The sequence below is a fragment of the Eublepharis macularius genome, chromosome 8 (assembly GCF_028583425.1).
Source record: "Eublepharis macularius isolate TG4126 chromosome 8, MPM_Emac_v1.0, whole genome shotgun sequence".
Classification (NCBI taxonomy): domain Eukaryota; kingdom Metazoa; phylum Chordata; class Lepidosauria; order Squamata; family Eublepharidae; genus Eublepharis; species Eublepharis macularius.
The window spans coordinates 65,796,673-65,818,064 of NC_072797.1; the positions used below are offsets into that span (position 1 = coordinate 65,796,673).

General features: G+C 46.3%; 1 protein-coding gene across 4 annotated transcripts in view; it reads right to left on the reverse strand.

Moving 5' to 3' along the window:
- The window catches only part of FBXL17 (F-box and leucine rich repeat protein 17), a 351,634-nt gene extending 330,518 nt beyond the window's left edge, over positions 1 to 21,116 (reverse strand). For all 4 annotated transcript variants that reach the window (XM_054986929.1, XM_054986928.1, XM_054986930.1 and 1 more), the window contains exons 1-4: positions 20,223 to 21,116; positions 17,558 to 17,680; positions 16,623 to 16,880; positions 14,745 to 14,876 (exon numbers count right to left, since the gene is read on the reverse strand). In XM_054986929.1, the coding sequence (XP_054842904.1) occupies positions 14,745 to 14,876; positions 16,623 to 16,880; positions 17,558 to 17,680; positions 20,223 to 21,032 (1,323 nt within the window). In that variant the 5' untranslated portion in view covers positions 21,033 to 21,116. The remainder of the gene's footprint in view (positions 1 to 14,744; positions 14,877 to 16,622; positions 16,881 to 17,557; positions 17,681 to 20,222) is intronic.
- Between the last annotated feature and the right edge of the window lie 276 nt (positions 21,117 to 21,392).

A 21,392-nucleotide genomic window follows, 5' to 3' on the forward strand; every position in this document is an offset into this window, starting at 1 on the left:
TGGGCCTCCTCCGCACGGCCAGGGAAGAGCTCCTCCAGGTAAACTGGCCGCGCAGTCATCGCACCCTCATCTGCCAGGAGGTCATTCCCGGCAGCCTTGGCAATGAGCTGGGCCCCGAGCCTGGCCGCCCACTGCTCCCGCCACCCGTCGCCCTCCATGCAGCCGGGACCGCTGTGGGTATAGTGTTTCTGTGCTGCCCACCGAACTGCACCGCCCGCCGGCATGACCTTGGAGGGTCTGAGATGTAACAATTCCCTATCTTCTGTCTGGCAGCTGCATAGTTCATGGATAGGTTCAGCACAGGCCCCCCCCCCCGTCTCAGACCTGTGGGTTGGAGGGGAGGGGGCCGTGGTGGTTGGCTTCCTATGGCCCCAGGGCCCTCTTCCCTTGCGGGGATGCTGTGCTGCTCAAGTGCATCCTTGCGGGACGTGAACCCTTGGGCCTGGCTGTACGTTGCGCCGTGGGACTGGGAATAAAGCTCATCTACCCATGGACCCGTGTCTGCCTGCGATACTTTGGTGAACTGCCAGCCATATCCTGCCCTGGCACCATGAGCGCATGACCAGGCCCGCGGTGACAGCGCATCCCTTCCAAGGGGGGGGGGCTTAGGATGCACAAGGACTGGCCAGGGGCCGCTCTGGCATGTCTTCCATATTGCCCTAACGCACCTGCCCTGCCTGGCATGCCGCCCTGAGCTGGGGCAGTCACGCAACCTGCCATCGGGGGGCCCTCCCGGGCCTGGGGTGGCCACCCAGCCTGCATGGCCCGGCCGGGGAAGGGGCACGCTGTGGCAGCCAGCCGGGAGGCCTCGGGCTCCCGCATTTTAGCCACTTTGCGCAGCTGATGCGCTCTTCCACTGCCCCTGTGGGCGGGGCCAGCGGCCTTCCCTGCAGGATTGGCGGGGCTGGCAGCCTCGGAGTGGTTCCCCCCCCCCGGCAGGGCAACGCGAGTGGCCACAATTGCTGAACGCAGGAGACGGCGCCGAGCCAGGGCGGAGCCACGCGCAGCCTCGGACACACCCCACCCCTCCCAACAACCATGGCCTGTTGGCGTGGGAGGCTGGCAACTGCTCCACGGGATTGGATGCGAGGCAGGACGCCCTGGGGTGGAATGACCAATGGGGCTGCTGCAGACGCCCGAGGGGCTGGACCCACTCTGGGAGGCGGCCGCTCATGGGACTGTGTTGCTGGGGCTGCGGCTGCGATGGGGGCGACCCTCCCCAGGCGCGCGAGACCTCCTGCCCGGGATATGGCATCCGCCTGCCACCACCCTGGATTATCCATTGGTGGGGGCTAGGGTTCCAGCGAGCGGACCGTTTGCCCTGCCATCTCCCGCTCCCTTGCAGCGGCAGCTCGCACCACCCTCTCCCTTGCTTATCGGGTGCCAGCTATTCTCCCCACCGGGGATTGATCCCCCTCCCCGCTCACATGCCCCGCCCCAACCCTCTACCTGGCCATAGATGCAGGGGGGTTAGCCGTGTTAGCCTGTGGTAGCGAATTCAAAAAGGGTCCCATAGCACCTTTAAAACTATCCAATTTTATTGTGGCATAGGCTTCTGAGAATCAAGTTCTCTTCAGCAGATGGGTGGTACAGACACTGGTCAAATACAGAGGAGGAGGGGGGGAGGAGGAGGGAGGGAGGGGGCGGGGAGGCAAGACGGGGTGTGTCGGATACATTTGTGGCAATGTGCAGGTGGGGAGATGTGACGGGAGTGTTGGGGGAGGGGCGGAGGACGAAGTCAGACTCGCAGACACAGAAAACAGTTGTTGTACATCTCGTTTTATTGCACTGGAAAGAGCGGGCTTGCGTTTAGGCTGGCGAGGGAGCCGGAGCATTCCACACAGCCCTCCTTCCCGCTCGGAGGGGCGGGGCTGGGATGCAGGCCGCGGCGCGACGGTGCTTCCTGGGCTGCAGCCAACCGTCCGTCAGAGATGTTTGGGGAGGGCGGGGCGCGGGGGAGCAGCCATGCCCTGGACGTGCCTGTGGGGGAAAAAGACACGTGTGGGCTTTGCCTCGTTCCACTGGCAAGGCAAGCCCCACACTCCGCCATCCGGGGGGGGGGTTGCACATGGTCGAGGGCAGCAGCTGATGCATGACGGTCTGGTGAGGATGCACTCGGCCTTGGCAAGCCTTTACCTTTAAGGGAGAGAATGAGCTGGTCACAACAAACACCTGGCCACATGTGGTTTTCGAGGCGCCTGCCTCTGAGGCAGCCAGGGGCGGGCATGGTTGCCCCCCACCCCTGCTGGGCCTCACCCAAAGTGGCAAGTGAGCGGGTGGGTTCAGGTGAATGGGCGGTTTGCACTAATCTGCGGAATGCCCCCCCACCTCCTCCTTACCTGTCAGCGCTCTGTCGGTCATCACCAGGTGGGAGCGCAAGAGTCAGGGCACCTGCAAGGAAACGGGAGAGCATGCGGTTAATTTGCAAAGTGTCATTCCCTTCTGCCACGGAAGGGTTAGTTTGTTTGTGCTTAGTTAGAAGCAACTAGCATGCATCAGTTAGCTGTGGAGTCATTCTTTCTATCACGGTAGAAAGAGAGTTAGGCAGTTAGGCACCTCTTCCCCTTTATGCGAAGTTCCCCCAGTTTTTCGCAAAGTCCCCTGAGTGCATTCTGCGCCTGCCAATGTGAATGCCCTCAGCCCGTTTCGGTTTTCAAAGGGGCAATGCCACTCAGCAGACGGGCAGAGCCTCCGGCTGAGTGCTCACTTACCTGGGGGTTTGGGTGGCGCTGGCCGGATGTTTTGTAGGGCGCGGTCGCAGGTGATTGGGTGCAGAGAGGGGGGCTCGTCCATGCCGGGCGCGCACGCTGATTGGTCCCCGGGATAGTTCTCATCCTATGCTCCTTCGGGCCATAGGGGCGGGGCGAGGCGCTCAGAGAGGGGGCTGATTTTTCGCCGTTCCATGGACGCCTATGGGCTACGCCTTCTTTTTCCGTGGCGTAGCTTTTTTGCGCCGCTGTGGGCGTTCCCGCTTCTGGAGGAGCTTAGGGAGCGGACTAACTCCGACCCCGCCTTGCTCCCCGCCCCCCCCTGCGTCGGCGTAGGGCTCTACGCCACTTCTGCGCCGCCGCCCGGGCGCCTGTGGCTTGCACCGGTGCTGGCCCGCCGGCGGGCCAGCGCCGCGTCCCAGCGCGAGCGGAAGGCCACTTACGCGGGCGTACGGGCTAGATGCGCCCTCGCAAGCCTTAGTTCGGTTCCTGTTCACTTTCCGTGCCCTTCTTAGGATTGGGCTGCCCATCTTTTAGTAAGACGTTGTGAGACGTTTTAAGACAAGTAATGAAATGTTAACTTACTTCATCATCAAAATGATGCTAAAATCATTTATCTTCAAATCATCACACTACAAAGCAACAGTAGGATAGCTTACATCACTTACAGAAAGCCAGTTCTACAGCATTTTGCTCACCAAGATGTCTTTCAAATTAACAGGAGATTATATCAAATTAGGGGGAGGTTGTATCAAATTATACCCCACATTTTTATTGTTACATTCAACTACAGGGAATCTCTGCTCCTTTTGCAATATCATCTACAATATATCATACTAACTTCCTGACATGCAAATTATTTTTGTAATTTTTATATGTTAAATACTTGGAATGCTCATAAACTACTATAGAAACTGTGGTACACCCATTTATTGTGATCATTTTCCAGTGAAAATCTGAACTAGTATGAGGGATACAGCAATGTTTCTTAGCACTGGAGCAAGAGGGCAAAACATCTCCTTGCACTAGAGCTAGAATCCTGGTATAATATACAAAGCAAAACCCACATCACTGATCTCAATAAGTTTTGATGAAGGTATCATGCTAAATCATCACTGAGCCCAACAATATAAGCAGAGGAAATGAGAGAATTCAAGCTAGAGAGAGAAAGAGTGAACAAAGCCTGGTTTCTGATGCTGTACATTAGGCTACAGTTTTAAAAATTACATGATATTTAGTTACATCTATTTTCATGAGATGAACACAGTGTAAGTATGTTAATTGGAGCAAAATATGTTAACTGCAGCAAAGTTTAGAGTAATGATTAAAGACTGATCATCAAACATTTTATCAACTGGAACAGTATCAGTCCCACAGTAAAGAGCCAAGAATAATGTGCTGTTTTATTTAGCCTGAAGGAGTGAGTGATACATGTAAAATAACTGTGAAACCCATATATAGTTAGAAATAACCAGAGCTTGGTATAAGTAAACATTGAGATAGCAGGTGTACAACTGCACTGTAGAAAAAATAGAACACATATTTGTTACTTTTTCTTCACATTTGATTTGATTGATTTGATTTTGAACAGTTTTTGCATAACCTTGATGTCATAAGACACTGGCAATAAAAATGTATTCCACACCCAGATCAGCATGAGCATATAAAACAAAAAAGCATCTTTAATCAGGGATTTGCTTAAAGCATTATTGGTTCTTCTCAAAACTCAGAGTTTTAAGGTGGCATTTACAGCCCTTTCCTAAGAAGGGGGGGAAGTGCATAGGGAGAGAACTAAGGCTTACGTGGGCGTAAGTAGCTCCTACGTGGCCACAAATGCCCTTCCACCAGTGGTATACGAGGCATGCTACCGCTGCCGGGCCACCGCCAGCGGGAACACTTGGCGGGCGGTCTGAGGCAGAGAAGCAGCGCAGGAGGGGGCGGTGCAGAGGGTGGGGCCAGTTAGTTTGCTCCCTAAGCCCTGCCAGGCATGGGAACGCCCACAGTGGCACAGAAGAGCTACGCCACAGAAAAAGGTGGTGTAGCCCATAGAGGCCCATTGTCAGGGAAAACTCGGGTCCCCTCTCCAAGCACCCAGACCCGCCCCCAAGGCCTGAAGGAGCATAGGATGAGAACTGCCATGGTGGCCAATCCATGTCCGCTTCCAGGGTGGACGACCCCCCCCAATCACCTGCTCACGCACCCCTCAAAACGTCCAGCTGTGCAGTTCATGACCCCAGGTAAGTGAGCAAGCGGCCAAAGGCTCTGTCCCTCAGACTTCTGCCATGGGTACTTTGAGCACAAGGTGGGAGTGTACGCACGGCGGCAGGCACTGAGCGCACTTTGGGGACTTTGTGAGACAAGTGGGAGAACTCTGCACTCGCTCAAGGAAAGAAGGGCAAAGTCCAGAATGGCTGGCTAACTAACAATAACCACTCATGTTTCCTTGCAGGTTACCTGACTCTGAAGTTCCATCTCAGTAAGGAGCGAGGTAGCACTTGCCAGTAAGAAGGAGATGGGACTGTGGCTAAGCCGGCTCGCTGATTTGTGCTGGCTGCCCCATTACCTAAACTCGCCTGACCGCTAGCCTTGGCGGGTGGAGAGGATGGTGGCGGCAGCCCCTGCCTGCCCCAGAGGCAGATGCCCAGAAAACTACTCTTGACCAGGTGTTTGTAACTGTAACCTGCTCACTTTCTCCCTTAAAGGTAAAATCACCCCAAGGCAGAGCGCTTCCTCCCCAGAGGGTCTTGCATCAGCTGGTTGCCAGCTGCACCTGTGGAGCTCCCGCTGCTGCTCTCTAGTATGTGCATTTTCTCAGATGTTGGCTTTGGCTCGGCTGAGTTGCTTGCTGCACATCTGTGTCTTTCCCTTGCAGGCACATCATGACCCATCCGGGAGACAACCAAACATGTCTGCTTCAGCCCCCCCCCCTAATCCTCTGCGAGTGTCATTCAGATCCAGCCCAGGAAGCAGTATCTCAAGGCAGTCCGCATCTCCGTCCCACCCTTGGGAGCGCAGAATGAGGGCTGCTCAAAAGGCATTTTCCAGTTTAATAAAATGTGTTGAAAAACAACAAACTTCTGTGTTTGCATGCCTGACATTGTCATTAGCCCCTCGCTCAACACCCTGTCACACATGTCCACTCACACATCCGCACAAATGTATCAAGCGGCACCCCATCCAGCCTCCCTGTCCCCTTCCTCCCCTCAATGTAACTTCAGGCAGAGGGGTGGGAATTGAACTGTGGCCCATGAATGTCTGCAGGGGGGGGGAGTGGCACTGAGGACTTTCATTCTCTGATAGTCTGAGCTGCTGGCATCTGATAAGCCAGGAAACTAGTCGCTGCAGGTGGAAAGCAGCTGTCAGGGGGTGGGGGATGTGTTTACGGAAGCAGGGATGGACTTGGTGTGGGGAGGGTCTGTCAGTTCACTCTGGGGGGGGCATCTCCCCAGTACTGGGACATGGCTGTCAAGGTCCAGCCCCCATTCTCGCTTTGTAGAGATGCAGTGATGTGTTCAAGTTGTGCAGCAGCAAGTCTGAGCGCGCTTTTCATTCCCCTCGTTTCCAATCGGCCTCCTGGCCTCCCACATGGTTCCCAATGGGCGTTCCTGTCACTCATTGACAGCCTCACCTCCCCCCCCCACCTGCCTCTCCAGAACCTGGAGACTACTTAGGGTTGCCAGTCCCTAGGTGGTAGTTGGAGATCTCCCAGAATTACAACTGATCTCCAGGCAACAGTGATCAGCTCCCTACTATCTGGCCCTACTTTTCAGGGAGGGGGAACCTTTTTCTTTTGGTGGTGGCAGTGGCAGCAGGTATTTGCAGGCGCACCAAGCTGCACCCACCAGCCTGGCCCTCCCCATTGGTTGCACCTCTGGTTGCACCTCGCCTGAATGTCAGGGGAGGGGTGTGGCCATTGGCTGGTGTGAGTGGGGTTGTCAGGGGAATGGTGGGCGGACCCTCCCAGGGGCCGCTGCATCTCGCCACACTCAGGCGCTGGCAGGACTATCCTGCAAAAGTCCATAGGGAGCCGTGCAGCGGTGCCCCATTTACACCAGTGCACGAGCGACGACGCTGCCTGGGGGGTTAGGACTGGGCTGTTAATCAAAGAATTTACATAGTAAACAAGCTTGAAACACATTTAACTTGAGACCTACTTTTGCTTATTAAACAAGTAGCCACTTTATAAACCTACTTCAAATATCCTATTAGCAGATCTTATTGTACAAAAATTGTTCATATGCCATTTGATATGTATCAATGGTACACTTCATTCAAAGTAATACAGAATTTTGTTCAGGCTAAAGAAAGAGAAATATCATTCAGTATTATCAAAATGATGCTGGAAAAGCAGTTTGCAGAAGTTCTTATTTTTTTTCAAGTGACACCATCACAAAGGTCCTGGACAGGTACCATTCAACAGGGAGAAATAGGCACACACAAACTTAACATGAAATACCTACAAGTATACCAGCAATTCTTAAATATTCTACCTTCAGGCAATATTTTCCATATTATCTCAGTTACTGAGCAACACCTTTACGTTTATCACAGAATTCCAGCAAATTACAGAGCATTCTTCATCATTTTCTAGGGTACATACTCAGTTCAAAAGAAATACTGGGCAGGTCAAACTGTAGGCACTCAATAGATTGCAACTTATTACAACAGGTGACTTCCTTTAAATATTTAGGGATTATTTTTCATCAGTCATGATCTTGGACGACACATATGGACTTAACTAGACAAACTTAATCAAATATTATCTAGCTCATACAGATTTTATAGAACAAGAGGTGGTTCACTAGTACCCCTCCCCCAGAAATCTTTAAATTTAAATTACTCCCTCGGCTGTTGTATGGTGCTCCAGTTTGGAGATTTGGAAATCTATAACCATTAGAAGTTATACAAAATAAATTTGCATGTATGATATTCCACATCATCAGTTATGGTGAAATCAGAGTTTGATTTGCTACCAATACTGATAATAGTTTAAAAAATAGTTATATATTTCTGGCTGAATATCTTTTTCTCCCAAGCATTGCTTCTAACAATAATGGCATATGAAGAGATGAAATACATATCATGGAGATCACATGTACTGTCTTTACTGGCTAAATTAGAATTAAACAAAGATTATTGGATACAAGTTCACAAGTAGTTCATGGGTTAATTAGTACCATGAGTTCAGCCACTCTATATAAATGTCTTAGATCTTTTCCTATAGCTCGCCCGATTTACCTTGATGGCCTAATGGTCATAGAATATAGAAAGGCATTTACTAGGGCTCCAATTGATATATTGCAATTGGCACTAGAGAAGGGCTGCTACAGTAAGATCCCATCTGATGATCGAGTCTGCTCCTGTGACCACAAATCTATTGAAGATCTGACTTATATTACATTTCGATGTCCAAGATTTGTAACTGTAAAAAAAAATTTTTAACAACATTTGCCAGGGAGGTTAGAGCAAACTAAATTATTTGTTACTGGCAGATAAATAAGAACAGATGGATCACAATGCAAATGACAACGTTTGTAGCATTAGTTACCAAGATACAGTTAAGATCATAAAAGTAAATTATATTTATAAATAAATTCATTTAATGTTCCTTTTGGTAGGATTAATTATATCATATATGATTGTATGGATTCAATGGATTTAGACTTATTGACAGGGTTATATTAATTTGTATTATAGTATCATTTATCAATGCATTGGATTGATACTGTAATTTGGTATTAATATTAGTGTATTATTCTTTTTGTGTTTTGTTGATTGCTATGGCTGTGCTGAAGCAATAAAGTTATCTGTATCTATCTGCAGGAGAAAGGCAGTAAGTGGGCAAGCTGTCTTTCTGGGAAACATATCAATTACTGTTCTTCACACTAAAGAATCTCTAATAAACTTGCAAGGAACCCAACGAGCTTTCCAGCAGTGCATTTCAGTATTCTACATATTATACACTTAAGTAACTCTGTACATGCTTTCTACAATCACCAATAGCAATTTCAAGCCAAGCATTCTGGCAATGCTTTCAGAAAATGCTCTAATTTGGACTTGGGGTCCACCTCTTAGAGAATAGAGTTCCATCCACATCTGAGCAGCAGCCATCACAACTACTTTCCCTGTATCATGTAGATTTGCTATACATGAAGAATAATTTTAAGGCAAATTGGAGAGATTGCAATACAATGGGCGGGGGGTGGGGGAGTCTGTAGGGTGCTCAGGAACCAAGACATTTTAGGAAGTGCACAAACCAATACAGAACTGAAAGTAGCTTCTAAAAATAGAGAATAAAAGACCTGTATAATAAACAATCAAAAAGCAAACAGGAGAGTAGTCAAAAGAAAAGTGGAGGTTTGTATTTAATGCTTGGGAAGCAAGTTGTCTGAGACACCAGTGATCACTTCTCTATATAGGGGCTCTTAAATGTAGGAATAACTTTTGATATATAGTATAGAAATGTAAGTGAAATAAAGCACTGAAATTTGCAGCATATTTCAAATGGCACATAAAGAGTTTTGTTCAGAGTACCAATGGGTGTAAGCAAACTGATTTTACTTGCCTTCATCATCATCATCATACCAAACAAAATGTTAAAACATTTTATCACCCAGAAAAATTTTTTGAAGGAGAGGGAGAGATGGGGAAAAATCTTATTTGAAAAGGCGTAACATAAAGACATACAAATATAACACTTCAAAGCTACTGACTGGTCCATATTAGAAAAATAAGAGGAAAGCTTTTACTCTTATTTTTCTATTAACTATGTTCTATAATATGCAAGTATGTTTACAATGAAATAATTTTTTAAAATTTAAAAGATTTTTATGTTGCCTTTCTACCCAAACAGGATCCCTCAAGTGGCAAAGATCAAAACTTTAAAACATTTCAACATTAAAGCAGCATTTTAAATAATATATAAAATAATTCAATAAAAATCAGGGAGAAGAGCCAAGAACAGTTACTGGAGTATGCCAAACAAAACAAAAAACTCTTCACCAGGGCATAAGAAAATCACAGATGTAACAGGGAGACAGATGTATCACCCTGGGGAGAGAGTTCTAAAGTTCTGAGGCCATGACTGAGAAGGCCTTTATTCAAGTTTCCACGTCTGCCTTAGTTAGTGGCAGCACCTTATGCAAGGCCTCCAAAAATTATCACTATTTGAGAAGTCATAAGGTATTCTAGCCCCAAGTTGTATAAGGCTTTAAAAGTCAATACTAGTACCCTGAACTGAATCCAGAAACAAACTGGGATCCAGTATAGATGGAACAAGACTGGAGTGATATGGTCCCAATAACCACCTCATTCTGGCTGCAGCATTCTGTACCAACAACATCTTCGAGGCAGTCTTCAAGGGCAGCCCCACGTACAGTACACTGCAATAATCTAATCTAGATGTTATCAGGGCAAGCCTTACCGTAGTAAGATCTTTCTGGCCTAGGAAGGGCCACTGCTGGCTCACAATGGACTGTAGGTCAAAGCCCATAAGGCCCCTGACCACCTGAAAGAGTTCCACAGCTCTACATTACACAGAAGCAATGGTGGCGGAGAAATAATTTACTTTCCTGTCATTGCTGCCATAGATGAGACTTAAAATGAGCACCAGACCATGCTTAGTCTGATTCATCCTAAGTCTACTGTTGCTATAGCCATCTCCATTGTCTTGTCATCATCTGCAATCCCTCAGTAAACCGAAGCAATGTCCAGAATCTTAGACCTGAGAGAGAGCACCTAGGAGCAATCCCGTTAATTGCCTAGGTCATTTTCTCAATCTAGAGGTTAAGCAGGGCATCAACAAAGCATTATTAATATATTGGATCCAACTTTAAATTGCAGGATCTCTTTGGATTTAACCTTGCTTTCTTTTCAGTATGGAATAAGTTTAAAGGGAATCCCCCCTGCCGGCTGCCAGCTGATAGTTTAAAGGGATCTGCCACTTGCAAGCAGCAGGGCCCTTTAAACACCCCAAACCCCACAACCCCCAGCCTCAGCCCCCCACTCCCCAGCCCCAGCCCTCTATCCTCCAGCCAGTTGAAACAGGGGAGACTCTGAAGCGAAGGAGGATCTCGGCACGGCTTGCCAGTTGGAATGGAGGAGACTTTGAAGGGAAGGAGGATCTCTGCACCGCTTACAAGCAGCACCGGGAAGCTCCTTCCCTTCAAAGTCTCCCTCCCTCCTCCAGCTGGTTGGAATAGGGAAACTCTGAAGGGAAGGAGAATCTCGGCACGCCGAGAGCCTCCTTCCCTTCAAACTTCTCCCCCCTCCCTCCTCCAGCCAGCCTTGATTCAAGGTTTCTGAATTGGGCCCAGCATACTGGGCCGGTTCAGAAATCCCAAATCTTTGCAAATAGGGTCCAAATTGGAAGGCTAGATTCTTACCCGAATTGGAAACCCAAATCACACACCCCTAGTGTTCACTCAAGTTTAATAGAAAACAGTCTGGCAATGTACAATACTTAGCAATTTGAACGTTACAGAACATTTACCATTAGTTCATACTAGCGCTTACTAAGAAAATCTTTAAAGCATAATTGGACAAGCAAAGTAACCAATACACACAGGCATGCTTAGTTCAGATATTGTAGGAGCTAGATTTGTTCATCAAATGGCCATTTAGAAAAGAGTTGTACAACTAAAAATAGAATAATCCTATTGGTAAAACATTTTGTACTGCATGGAAGAATTGTAATTTTACACACCATTCTAATATTTAAAAAAACTTTCAACTTTTCAACTCTGTACAATGTAAAATAGCTCAAGCCTTCTACTCCATAAAGTTTAAATTCTAACACTGTAAAAGTCTCCAGCATCTGACAGGTTTCCACAATGAAATGAACTGACAATTACAGCCCAACTGGAGATTTAGGGAAGATATACTTATCCACTATCATGGTGGATGCATTTGCATAGAGGCTGCACTGGACAGGGCTGTAGAAGTGTCGCTAGAGAAGGGATAGGGTAGAACGGAAGAGCTTGCATTGCAGCTGCTTATGCTGTTAGCTATTCAGTGAATTAAAAAAAAGACTTCTGTTTGCACTCAGATTGGGCTATCTTCTAAGAACTCAATATAAAACCACTACTTTGCTTGGAATCAACCATTTTCACCACTGCTTTTCACGGCTTAACTTCGCTACATTTTGTCACTACTGTTCTTTCTCCTATAGGTAACTTGTTTTTAGAATGGCCTCTAACAGCTTATAGCGGAGTCCCCAATATGGCACCCTTGAGCACAACTGTGCCTGCTGACACTTTTTTTGGTGCCCACCAAGTGTTTTTAAAAGTGTGTAGGAGCAAGTAGGGCTTTTGCAGAGCATGGCTTCTGATTAGCCATTGAAGTATTGATTGGCTGTGCAGATTTTTAAACACTGCTTTTGCCAAAACTGTTTACAAAGCACAAGATTTTCACTGTATGACTGAAGGTAAGCTGTCGCAGCCATTTTGTGGCTGGTTCCGTCTCCTAGAGCAGCCATTTTGTGGCAGCCATATTGCTGCTGTGCTCACCACACTTTGTCAGAATTCCACATGTACCCGCAGGCTCAAAAAGGTTTGGGACCCCTGACTTATGGTTATACCTGTTTCCAGCTAATGAAATTATTAGAACTAATGTTCTTCATGTCCAACTCATTTAAGAACGGTTAACTCTAAAAAGCTAAATGATAATAACTGCATACATACATACATAATATGCTATTATCTTTAAAAGTCTGTTCTTCATACAAAGGACATAGCAATAATCCTATGTAAAATAACCAATTTTTTTAAAATTAGGTAAGTAGATATGAAGTTTTAAAGTCAGCTGCACAGTACTCGTACTGTTATGAAAAATCACACTGACCACTATGAATAAACTTTAAGAATTATGACTCGGTAGATCACTGTTATTGCACTTACAACTCATCTAAGATTGACAGGCATTTCACCATTGTACCTAGGACACTAAGGCATGTTACTAACCTCTCTAAAGTCAATAGTGCCACCTAAAGGCCAATAGAATAGTGTTTCCATAGAATACTGGCAGGTAATAATTAACACGTAGCATTTTTAGTACTAATACATCATATTGTACGTTAAGGATATTATGGCCAACTAAAATGGAAGATGTTTAGCTATGATTTCCTCCTCACTCCAAAATATTACATGCTACATGAATGTAAGACACCCTCTATTGTTTTTCTTATTATTTCTCTTTATTGTTTATTATATGTGATGTTTCTAGGAATTTGTTCCTGATGGTATGCAATAGTTTGCAGTACTGGCACCTCTTTCCACAGTACCAACCCCTCTTTCAGCTGGAGGACTTGGGGCCCCAAGGCACCAAACATCATGAGTACCAACACTTTTTTTTTAAAGAAAAAAGCCCTGCATGTTTCAACGCATTAGTCTCCAACATTATAATCCTGCTTTATTGTCTGTTTTTAAGTGTATTGTTCTCTAATGAGAGCCATTATGATAGCAGTTAAAGGGTTTGACCAGTATCTGGGAGGCCCAGGTTCAATACCTACTCTGCCACAAAAGCAGTCACCCTGGAAGCTAATAAGGAGTATGTGGTAGCAATGGACATCTGGTGTTTTTCCCGTCATCTACTATACATGAAGAACAGTAACACATTTTGTTAGTCTTATAGGTGCTCCTGGACTCTTGTTCTTTTCTGTATACATGAAGTCTCATTTAGTTATCTTGCTTAATGCCTGCTGACAAGACTGCATGAGTTAGTTTAACCTTCTACACTTCTTGTGGTCAGGCTCTACACCTTATCATCACATAAATCAAATATAACTCATAAAAAAGCTGTTAATGTAATCAAATGCTCTGTGATACAAAAAACCTACAGTACTGCCTAAAGAATCTTTAATAACCACCAGAACTTTTTTGTATAGGAATTCATTTTAGAAGTAGCAGCCTTGCCAAGTTAGATCCTGTAATGATTTCAAGTAAATGTGTGCATGTATCTTTAAATGCTTGGTGTGAGATAGGTGAAGAGTGGGGGTGAAAGAGAGGGATATGATTGGTTGATGACTGAGAGTGTGGGTGGAGTGAAGGCAGTTTAGACTGGGAGTGAAGAGTAAAGTTTCAGTCAGAAGAAAGCAGGCTACCTGTGCGCTGCCTGAGTATGTTGAGAGAAATATAACCTGCATGGAACCTGAACTGAGCATGTTTGTGAAAGGACACTCAGTCAGGGAAAGGGAGGCCAGCTGTGTGCTGCCTGAGCAGGTTTAATATTTCTGTGAATGAGAGTCAGAGAAAGAGAGGCTAGCTGTGTGCTGCCTGAGCAGGTTTAATATTTCTGTGAGAGAAATATAGAGTCTAGAGAAAGCAGGCAAGCTGTGTGCAGCCTGAGTAACTTTAAACACGTCTGTGAGAAATATTGAGTTAGAGAAAGAGGCTAACTGTGTATGAAGCCTTAGAAGAGATCTGTATGAATGAGTTTAAATGAAGTAACTTTAAGAAACGAGAACTACTTTTATGAAACTGATACGCTTCTTGAAAAAATAAAAGTTTATTTTGTTTTGTTATATCCCAGAGTGGCTGGCTGTCACTGCTATATCCCATTCCTATCCTCAGGGCCACATAGAACCACAAAGGAGCCTGACGCTTAGGCACGTTACAGAAGGGAAAATTTAAATAAAAGATCTTGGAATATAATATTCCTGGTGGCAGCAATCTACCCAGAGGGTGTAAGGGAAAGATTAAAGGCAAAATCTACCCTAGAGAAAGTAAGGTCATAACAGATCCCAACAAAGGTTTTCCAGCAGAGTAAGTTTACACAGACTACTTAAACAATGCACAAAGAAAAGAGTTATGCAGCTACCGATAAGCCTCTGAAAATCTAGATAGTTCTTATGTAGTTTTGGTTCAAAAAAGAAATATGCCATTTTTGAGATTCAGTTATGAATCACCACATACACTTAGCAGAACACTCAGAAAAGTGAACCCTCCAAAAATCAGCAGAACATACAATGATAATGCTTTGGAAGACAAGACACTAGGGGGAAAGGGACAGGCATTTTTAATCTAAATACAAAATACTTACCAATTTGTTTTCTTGCATATATATTCGTTGTAGCTTTAAACAACCTTTAGCTATGACAATCATTCCTTCATCTGAGATATTGTAGCACTGCCCAAAATGAATATCTTTCAGTTCTCTGCACTTGGAGCCCAGCTGCAAACGAAGTTAATGTGTACATTAATATACAATCTGTACCTACATTTGCTTTGAATCTACATTACGTGTAGGGAGTGCGTGATCTGGATCCAGGATTCAGGAAAAAAATGAATTTTTGCCAATTTGTCTAAATCCAGCCTTCCTGAATCAAATCAAAGAATCCTGGACTGGATCTGAGAACCTGAATCCAGATCCCTGGAAAGATCCAAGTTAATCCAAGTTTATCTGGGAAATGTTGCTTCAGCCTTAGATCAACTCCTTCCTGGAATTCATCTGCGTTTTTTCCAAGAGGGGAGGGGAAAGAGGGAGGGAAGCAAAGGCAGAAGAGATGGGGAGTGGAGCAAGGAGGGTGGAGTGAGTGACCAATCTGCGCAGGAGCTCTCCTGTATGCCTGGTTTCTGTGAGTGACACTAGTTCAATTTGGCTTCAGTATGATTTGGCTGGAATTCGCACTTCTGACTTAATTATCTGGTTTGCTGTTGGTCTTCTTGCTCTACTTTGGTTCTGAGGATATTCCATCCATTCCCTTGCTTCAATTTGGCTTGGGTGAAATTTGCTACTTTGACATGATTCTCTGGTATGATGTCGGTTGTTGGTCCCTTTGCTTCATTTTGGTTCTGGGATGATTCCATTTCCTTGCTTCAGTTTGGTTCTGTTGGGCTTTCTCTGGGTTAAGCTTACATTTGGGAGTGTGCTTCTGTTCAGTGGCAGCCTTACACCCTAGGGTATTTCTACCTGGATACCACCTTTGAAACTTTCCCACCTTAGGAAACAAGGGAGCAGCTACCCAGCTTGCTCAGCAGCACCTGGGTTTGGGGGGGGAGGCAGTTTGGTTCTGTTGGGTTTTCTCTGGGATGAGCTCAACCGGCATTTGGGAGTGTGCACGGCCATGGCAGCCTTGCCCCCGTGTGTTTCTGCATTGGGAGTCAACTTTGACATTTTCTATATAGGAAACAATGGAGAATGGCTGGGGGCACCTTGTTCAGGGGCTCATAGAATTGGACCCCAGGGTCCAATCTTCCTGAAACTTGGGGGGGGGGGGGTCTTTAGAGGTCAGAGTAGGTTCTTTGAAAATGTGGTGGAGTTTGCTTGAAACATGACCCCCGCCCCCAGCTTTACACCCCCGCCTAGGTTTCCCCATAGAAAATAATGGCCAAATAAATCTGGTCTTCTCTAATCTTGCCAATCTGGATTAGAGAATCTCACTCGGATTTCAGGGAACCTGGATCTTTTTTGTTTCCCTGAAACCTGGATCTGTATTCTCCGGTTTTTCATGTACAAGTACTCTAATGCTATCCAGTATACAAATATAAAACCAGTACGGAAATAATTTAGATTTTACTCACTGTCAACCACAAGGACTCCAAAAATAGTTTATTGAGTACTAAAATTAGGATTTGCCCAGACACAAAACAGCTACTTACAGGAATGAGTTGCACTCATGAGCAGCTATATATGCACAAGTTAACACTTAGAAATTTTTGGTAGAACAGATTGTCTTTTAATCCTTTTGCAATGCTATTTTTTCAAATTATACATTATCGTCAACACCTTCAAGCAAAGCAACAGCTTACATTTCATTTTGGCACTAACAGTCCAATTGTATACGTAATTACTCATAAACAGCTTCCACTATGTTCAAAATGGCTTACTACTACATAAGGAAGGATGAAATTGCAGCTTAACCAATTTAAAAATAGAATGTTTTGAGTATAAAAAATATCTTCACTGAGTAAAGCTTACCTGTTTGAGTCCTTCATCAGTAAGCTTGTCTTGGTTGCCCACATGTACTTTCTGCAGTTGAGGGCATTGCGAGGCCACTGCAATTATGGATGCATCGGACAGCTGTTTACATCTGTAGGCAGTATACCGCAGAAGTCCAGGACATTTAAATGCAAGCACACATACTCCGGTATCTGATATATTTCGGCAATCTGAAATATTGATTTCAATTATATTCTGACTTCTTGATGCAATTTTTTCCAGCAATTCATCAGTGACCTGTCAACAAAGTCCAGTTCGTAACATTAATATTCCCATAGCTTATTGTTTTTTAATTATACACACACAAACAACCAAAGACAAAACAAAACTCCAAATTGTTTCCCAATGCTAATAATCCTAGTTCAACACTGTGTCTGCTCAAAAAATACAGGATCATTTCAACACTTACACTGGCCTCAATTTATATTCCCTCCTGCTGTTATCCCATCTCTAAAATTCACTCCCCTCGCCCCCAAACACAACCTGCTCAATGCAACCGCCAATGATGCCTGTGCCTATGCGGGATGCTTAATCCAGTAAAGTATGTAATGGATATGGCATCTAATTCTAAGAGCTGCTACCTTAGTGCTTACAACAGCGTTCTTAGGTCACTGAGAAGGACCATTACAGATTATGTAATTCCACAAATCTCCAGTCATACCCACCCCATACTAAACCAAATTCTCTAATCACAGAGGCTAAGGATATATTTGAGCAGCACAGCATTTTTGAAGTGTCCATCACCAAGATACAGAAGCGACCTGGGGCCTAAAACGAAGCACTGAGGAAAAATTCACCCTTTTGTTCCATAAAAACTTAACACAAGTCTGCCAAATGGCATCACTTTAATCAGCAAGAGAAAAAGGAACAGTTTTGAATTACTAAATAGCTTTTTCATATAGCTTCCTTCATACCTGCTGACGATTATTAAGATCCAACTGTTTCCAGAACTGAAAATCTAAGCAGAGATCACGCCAATATTTACAAACTAAAGATGCTGAAAGACATCGCTCATTCAAGGATAAGTTGGAAAATATCTGTGGAAATAAAAAAAATTACATCAGATATCCTGAAACTGCTTCTACTAACATATCCTTCTAGTAACTGAACACTTATAACTCTTTACATTTACACTCTTTACACTTATAACTCTTTACATTTGCTTATCTATGAGTCCCTCACAGCTAGTCCACTTACTTTTAACATCGTACCCATTATAAAAATAATAATTTAACTTACAGAACTACACTCGAGCTATATATTGGGCAGTTATATCACACCCATGCAGATGAACAGCATCACACTGTGTTTGTCAGAGGGTCTGGATCCTAGTCATCAACTAACTGTTGTGGAGAAGCAGTTCAAGAATTGAGTAGGGGAAGATGAGTGCCTCCATCCAAATTAAACAATGGCCTACCAGTACATTCTGTTGCTACACAAGACATTTTTTCTGCTGCTGTTTTTCTTCTAGTTTAGCAGCTAGAAAGCATTCTTTCAATATAAGATTTGGTCCAGGATGGGCTTGCAATTACTGACTTCCAACTTAAGGGGTTTTCTAAGGGAGGTATCTTGGATGACTACAGTGTTTAGGACACATGCTTAATAATATAAAGCCATTCCACAAAACTGGGTAGCTTTCTCTTTGTAAACATTACATTTTTTAAAAAACAAAATTTATTTATTTATTTATTTGATTTATACCCCACCCTCCCCACAGAGGGGCTCAGGGGGGCTAACAACATTCAAAAAATACATTAAAAGTTACAAAACCATAAAATCAATAATAATTTTTTAAAGTCATTAAAATGGTCCAGATGCAGGCTATTTAAACAAATATTGGGAGTCCGTATATGGGCATAGCAGATGGCTGAGGGCAGTCCCAGAAAAAGTGGTGGTCTTAGATGGAAAAAGGAGGACACTCGCTGGCACTCAGCCAAAGGCCCAGAGGAACATCTCCGTTTTACAGGCCCTGCGGAACTATAACAGGTACCACAGGTCCCGCATCTCCAGTGGAAGAGCTTTCCACCAGGACAGAGCAGAAAAAGCCCTGGCCCTAGTTGAGGCCAGACAGATGTCCTTTGGGCTGGGGACCACCAGCAGTTGCTTGTCTGCAGAGCACAACACCCTGCAGGGGACATAATGGAAGACCACATCATTTCCTTATAAAATTCAGTGGGAAAATATGACCTGGCTCTTCCTAAACATTTAGATATACTTTCTCTTCTAAAATGCCCCCACTCCTCACCACACCACATTCCTTGGCTTCTTTACAAAGTAGACCTTTTCTCTTGCTCTTCCCTGGGATGTTTGTTTTTACATCTTGTATTGTTAACCAGTAGTGTTGCAGCCTTGCAACAGTCCCAGGAGATAGCAATGCAGTTGGACTCTTAGACTTAGGGGCAGGAAGAAGCAAGAACCATGTCTACTTTCAGTACCCTTTCACAGCTCTCAAGCATATCTTTCAAAGAGGAAAAAAGAATGGATTTGAGGAAGCAATATGTGAAAAATTAATTTTAAAGATCCTAGCAACTTAGCAGCATGAAAGGGACTCTCAATATGGTTAAACGATTTTTTAAAAGGCTTCAGAGATTCTGCACTCCTGGGAACATATTCTGGCATGTCTCTCCTGAGGCATTCTGATGTAGTTCAGGACCAACTCCAATCCCAGAAGTTCCATTACAACAGTGATCTACTAATATTGTGAAAGGGAAACTTTACCAAAACTAAAGAATTAACATGGATTAAACAATGATCGCTATTTCGATAACACGTTTTTTGCTTAAGAGCAATTACCAAGTAGTAGTACTTTCTACAGTTTTCAGTAATTGTTTGCAGCTATATTTGTAGCTATATTAGCAATTATATACTAACAGCAATTCAGCTTTTACTACTACTGCTACTAAAAATAATATTAGATTTCTATACCGCCTTTCAGGACAACTTAATGCTCACTCAGATTGGTTTACAAAGTATATCACTATTATCCCCACAACAAAACACCCTGTGAGGTGGGTGTGGCTGAGAGTGCTCTGGAAGAGCTGTGACTGACCCAAGGTCACCCAGCTGGCTTCAAGTGGAGGAGCGGTGAATCAAACCTAGTTCTCCAGATTAGAGTCCCACGCTCTTAACCACTACACCAAACTGGCTCTCTGGATTAACTGATTAAACTGAAATGTGAAGGCACTACAAGTTCTTTCAAATCAGAAAACTTGAGTTTCACACTAAGTTTATATGGGTACAACCGAGAATGACTGAACTTTCAGGTACACTACAATGTAATGTTTTAACAGCACAATCTTATGCATTACGCAGGTCAGTCCCCACTTTATTCCATGGGGCTTGTTTCCAGTGAAGTGTGCACAGGATGCCTGTTCCATAAATCATGCAACTCTTGATTCCTTCCTATCCAGAAGTGCAAGCAGCAGAAGCCGCAGAAGCATGACCACAGCAGCATTCTTATAACTATGTGACTTCAAGTACTGCTGCCCAATGGAAAAAGATGCACAGGGGCCAACACCGGGTTAGCCCCGGGAGTTCGGTAATGGCTCGCACGCCGGCTCCTGGGCCAGCTAAACCCACCTTGAGAAGGATGGAGGGGGGCAGCTGGTTGATGTCGGGGGAGGGCGGCTGAGGCTCCGGGCAACAGTCGCCGGGGTTCTCGGGTGGCTCCTCACAGTCAGGCTCGCGGGACTCGCGCCTCTCCCTCCCGCCCGGCTCAGGCGGCTGAGGGGCGTCCTCCGACGGCGCTGCCTTCCTCTCGCCCGCGTCCTCCCCGGCCGGCTCTTTCGGCGAGGCCTCTAGCTCGGTGTAATCCAAGGCGCGGGGCAGCGGGCAGAGGTGCGAGTCGGGCAAGGCGCCCTGTTGGCGGCCGGCAGCCTCGGGGGACGGCGAAGGGCTCTCGGCTCCGGCGGCAGCGCAGCGGGGCTGCTTGCGGGGCGGACAAGCGTGCACGCCGACTCCTTTGCGCTTGCACACCATCTCCGCGCCGGCTTCGCCAGGCTGCAGCGCAGGCGCCAGGAAGCCCCGCGGAGGAGGCGGCGGCGGCGGCGGCAACAGCAGGCCGGGGAGCAGCCAACGGCGGCCCCGCGCTTCCCAGGCGGCGGCGGTGGCCACGGGCGGCAGGCGCAGAAGGCGGCGAGCGGCGCGTTCCTCCGGGGCCTGCAGGGCGGCGTAGAGGAGAGGCGGGGGGGAGCCGCGGCGGGCCGGCGGCGGCGGGTCTGGGCGGGCGGAGGGGCTGGCGCCGTGGACAAGGAAGCAGAGCATGCAGGGCCCGCGCAGGAAGCAGCTCCGGCGGCGCGACGGAGGCACCTTCCCCCTCAGGGGGCGGCTGCGCCGGCGGCTCCTCTCCGCGTTCAGGCCGGTTCCCTTCCGCGAGAGAAAGTGGCCCATACAGCCCGGCTGGAGCCTCCCTCGGCGGCGCTCGAAAAGCACCACAGCCCCTAGCCCAGCAACACTGCCGGCAACCGCAACATGACCGGCTCCTTCCGGGACTCCGCCGCACCGGAACTTCCGCCAGCGCCCTCCCAAAGTGCCCTCCCACACAACCACCCGAAAGGCCAGCGCCCGAGTTCCGCGGCACCTTCACTTCCGGCTGCCGTTGGGGCCGTCCATGTGTGGGGCGGGGGGAGTTAGGTAGATGAAGATGGCAGCAGACAAGACCGGCTGAGAGGCTCCCTTTCGCGGCCAGCGGCGAAAGAGTCTTGCTTTTAACCCGGCCGGTACCCCCTCCCCCCAATATAGTGGAGTTCT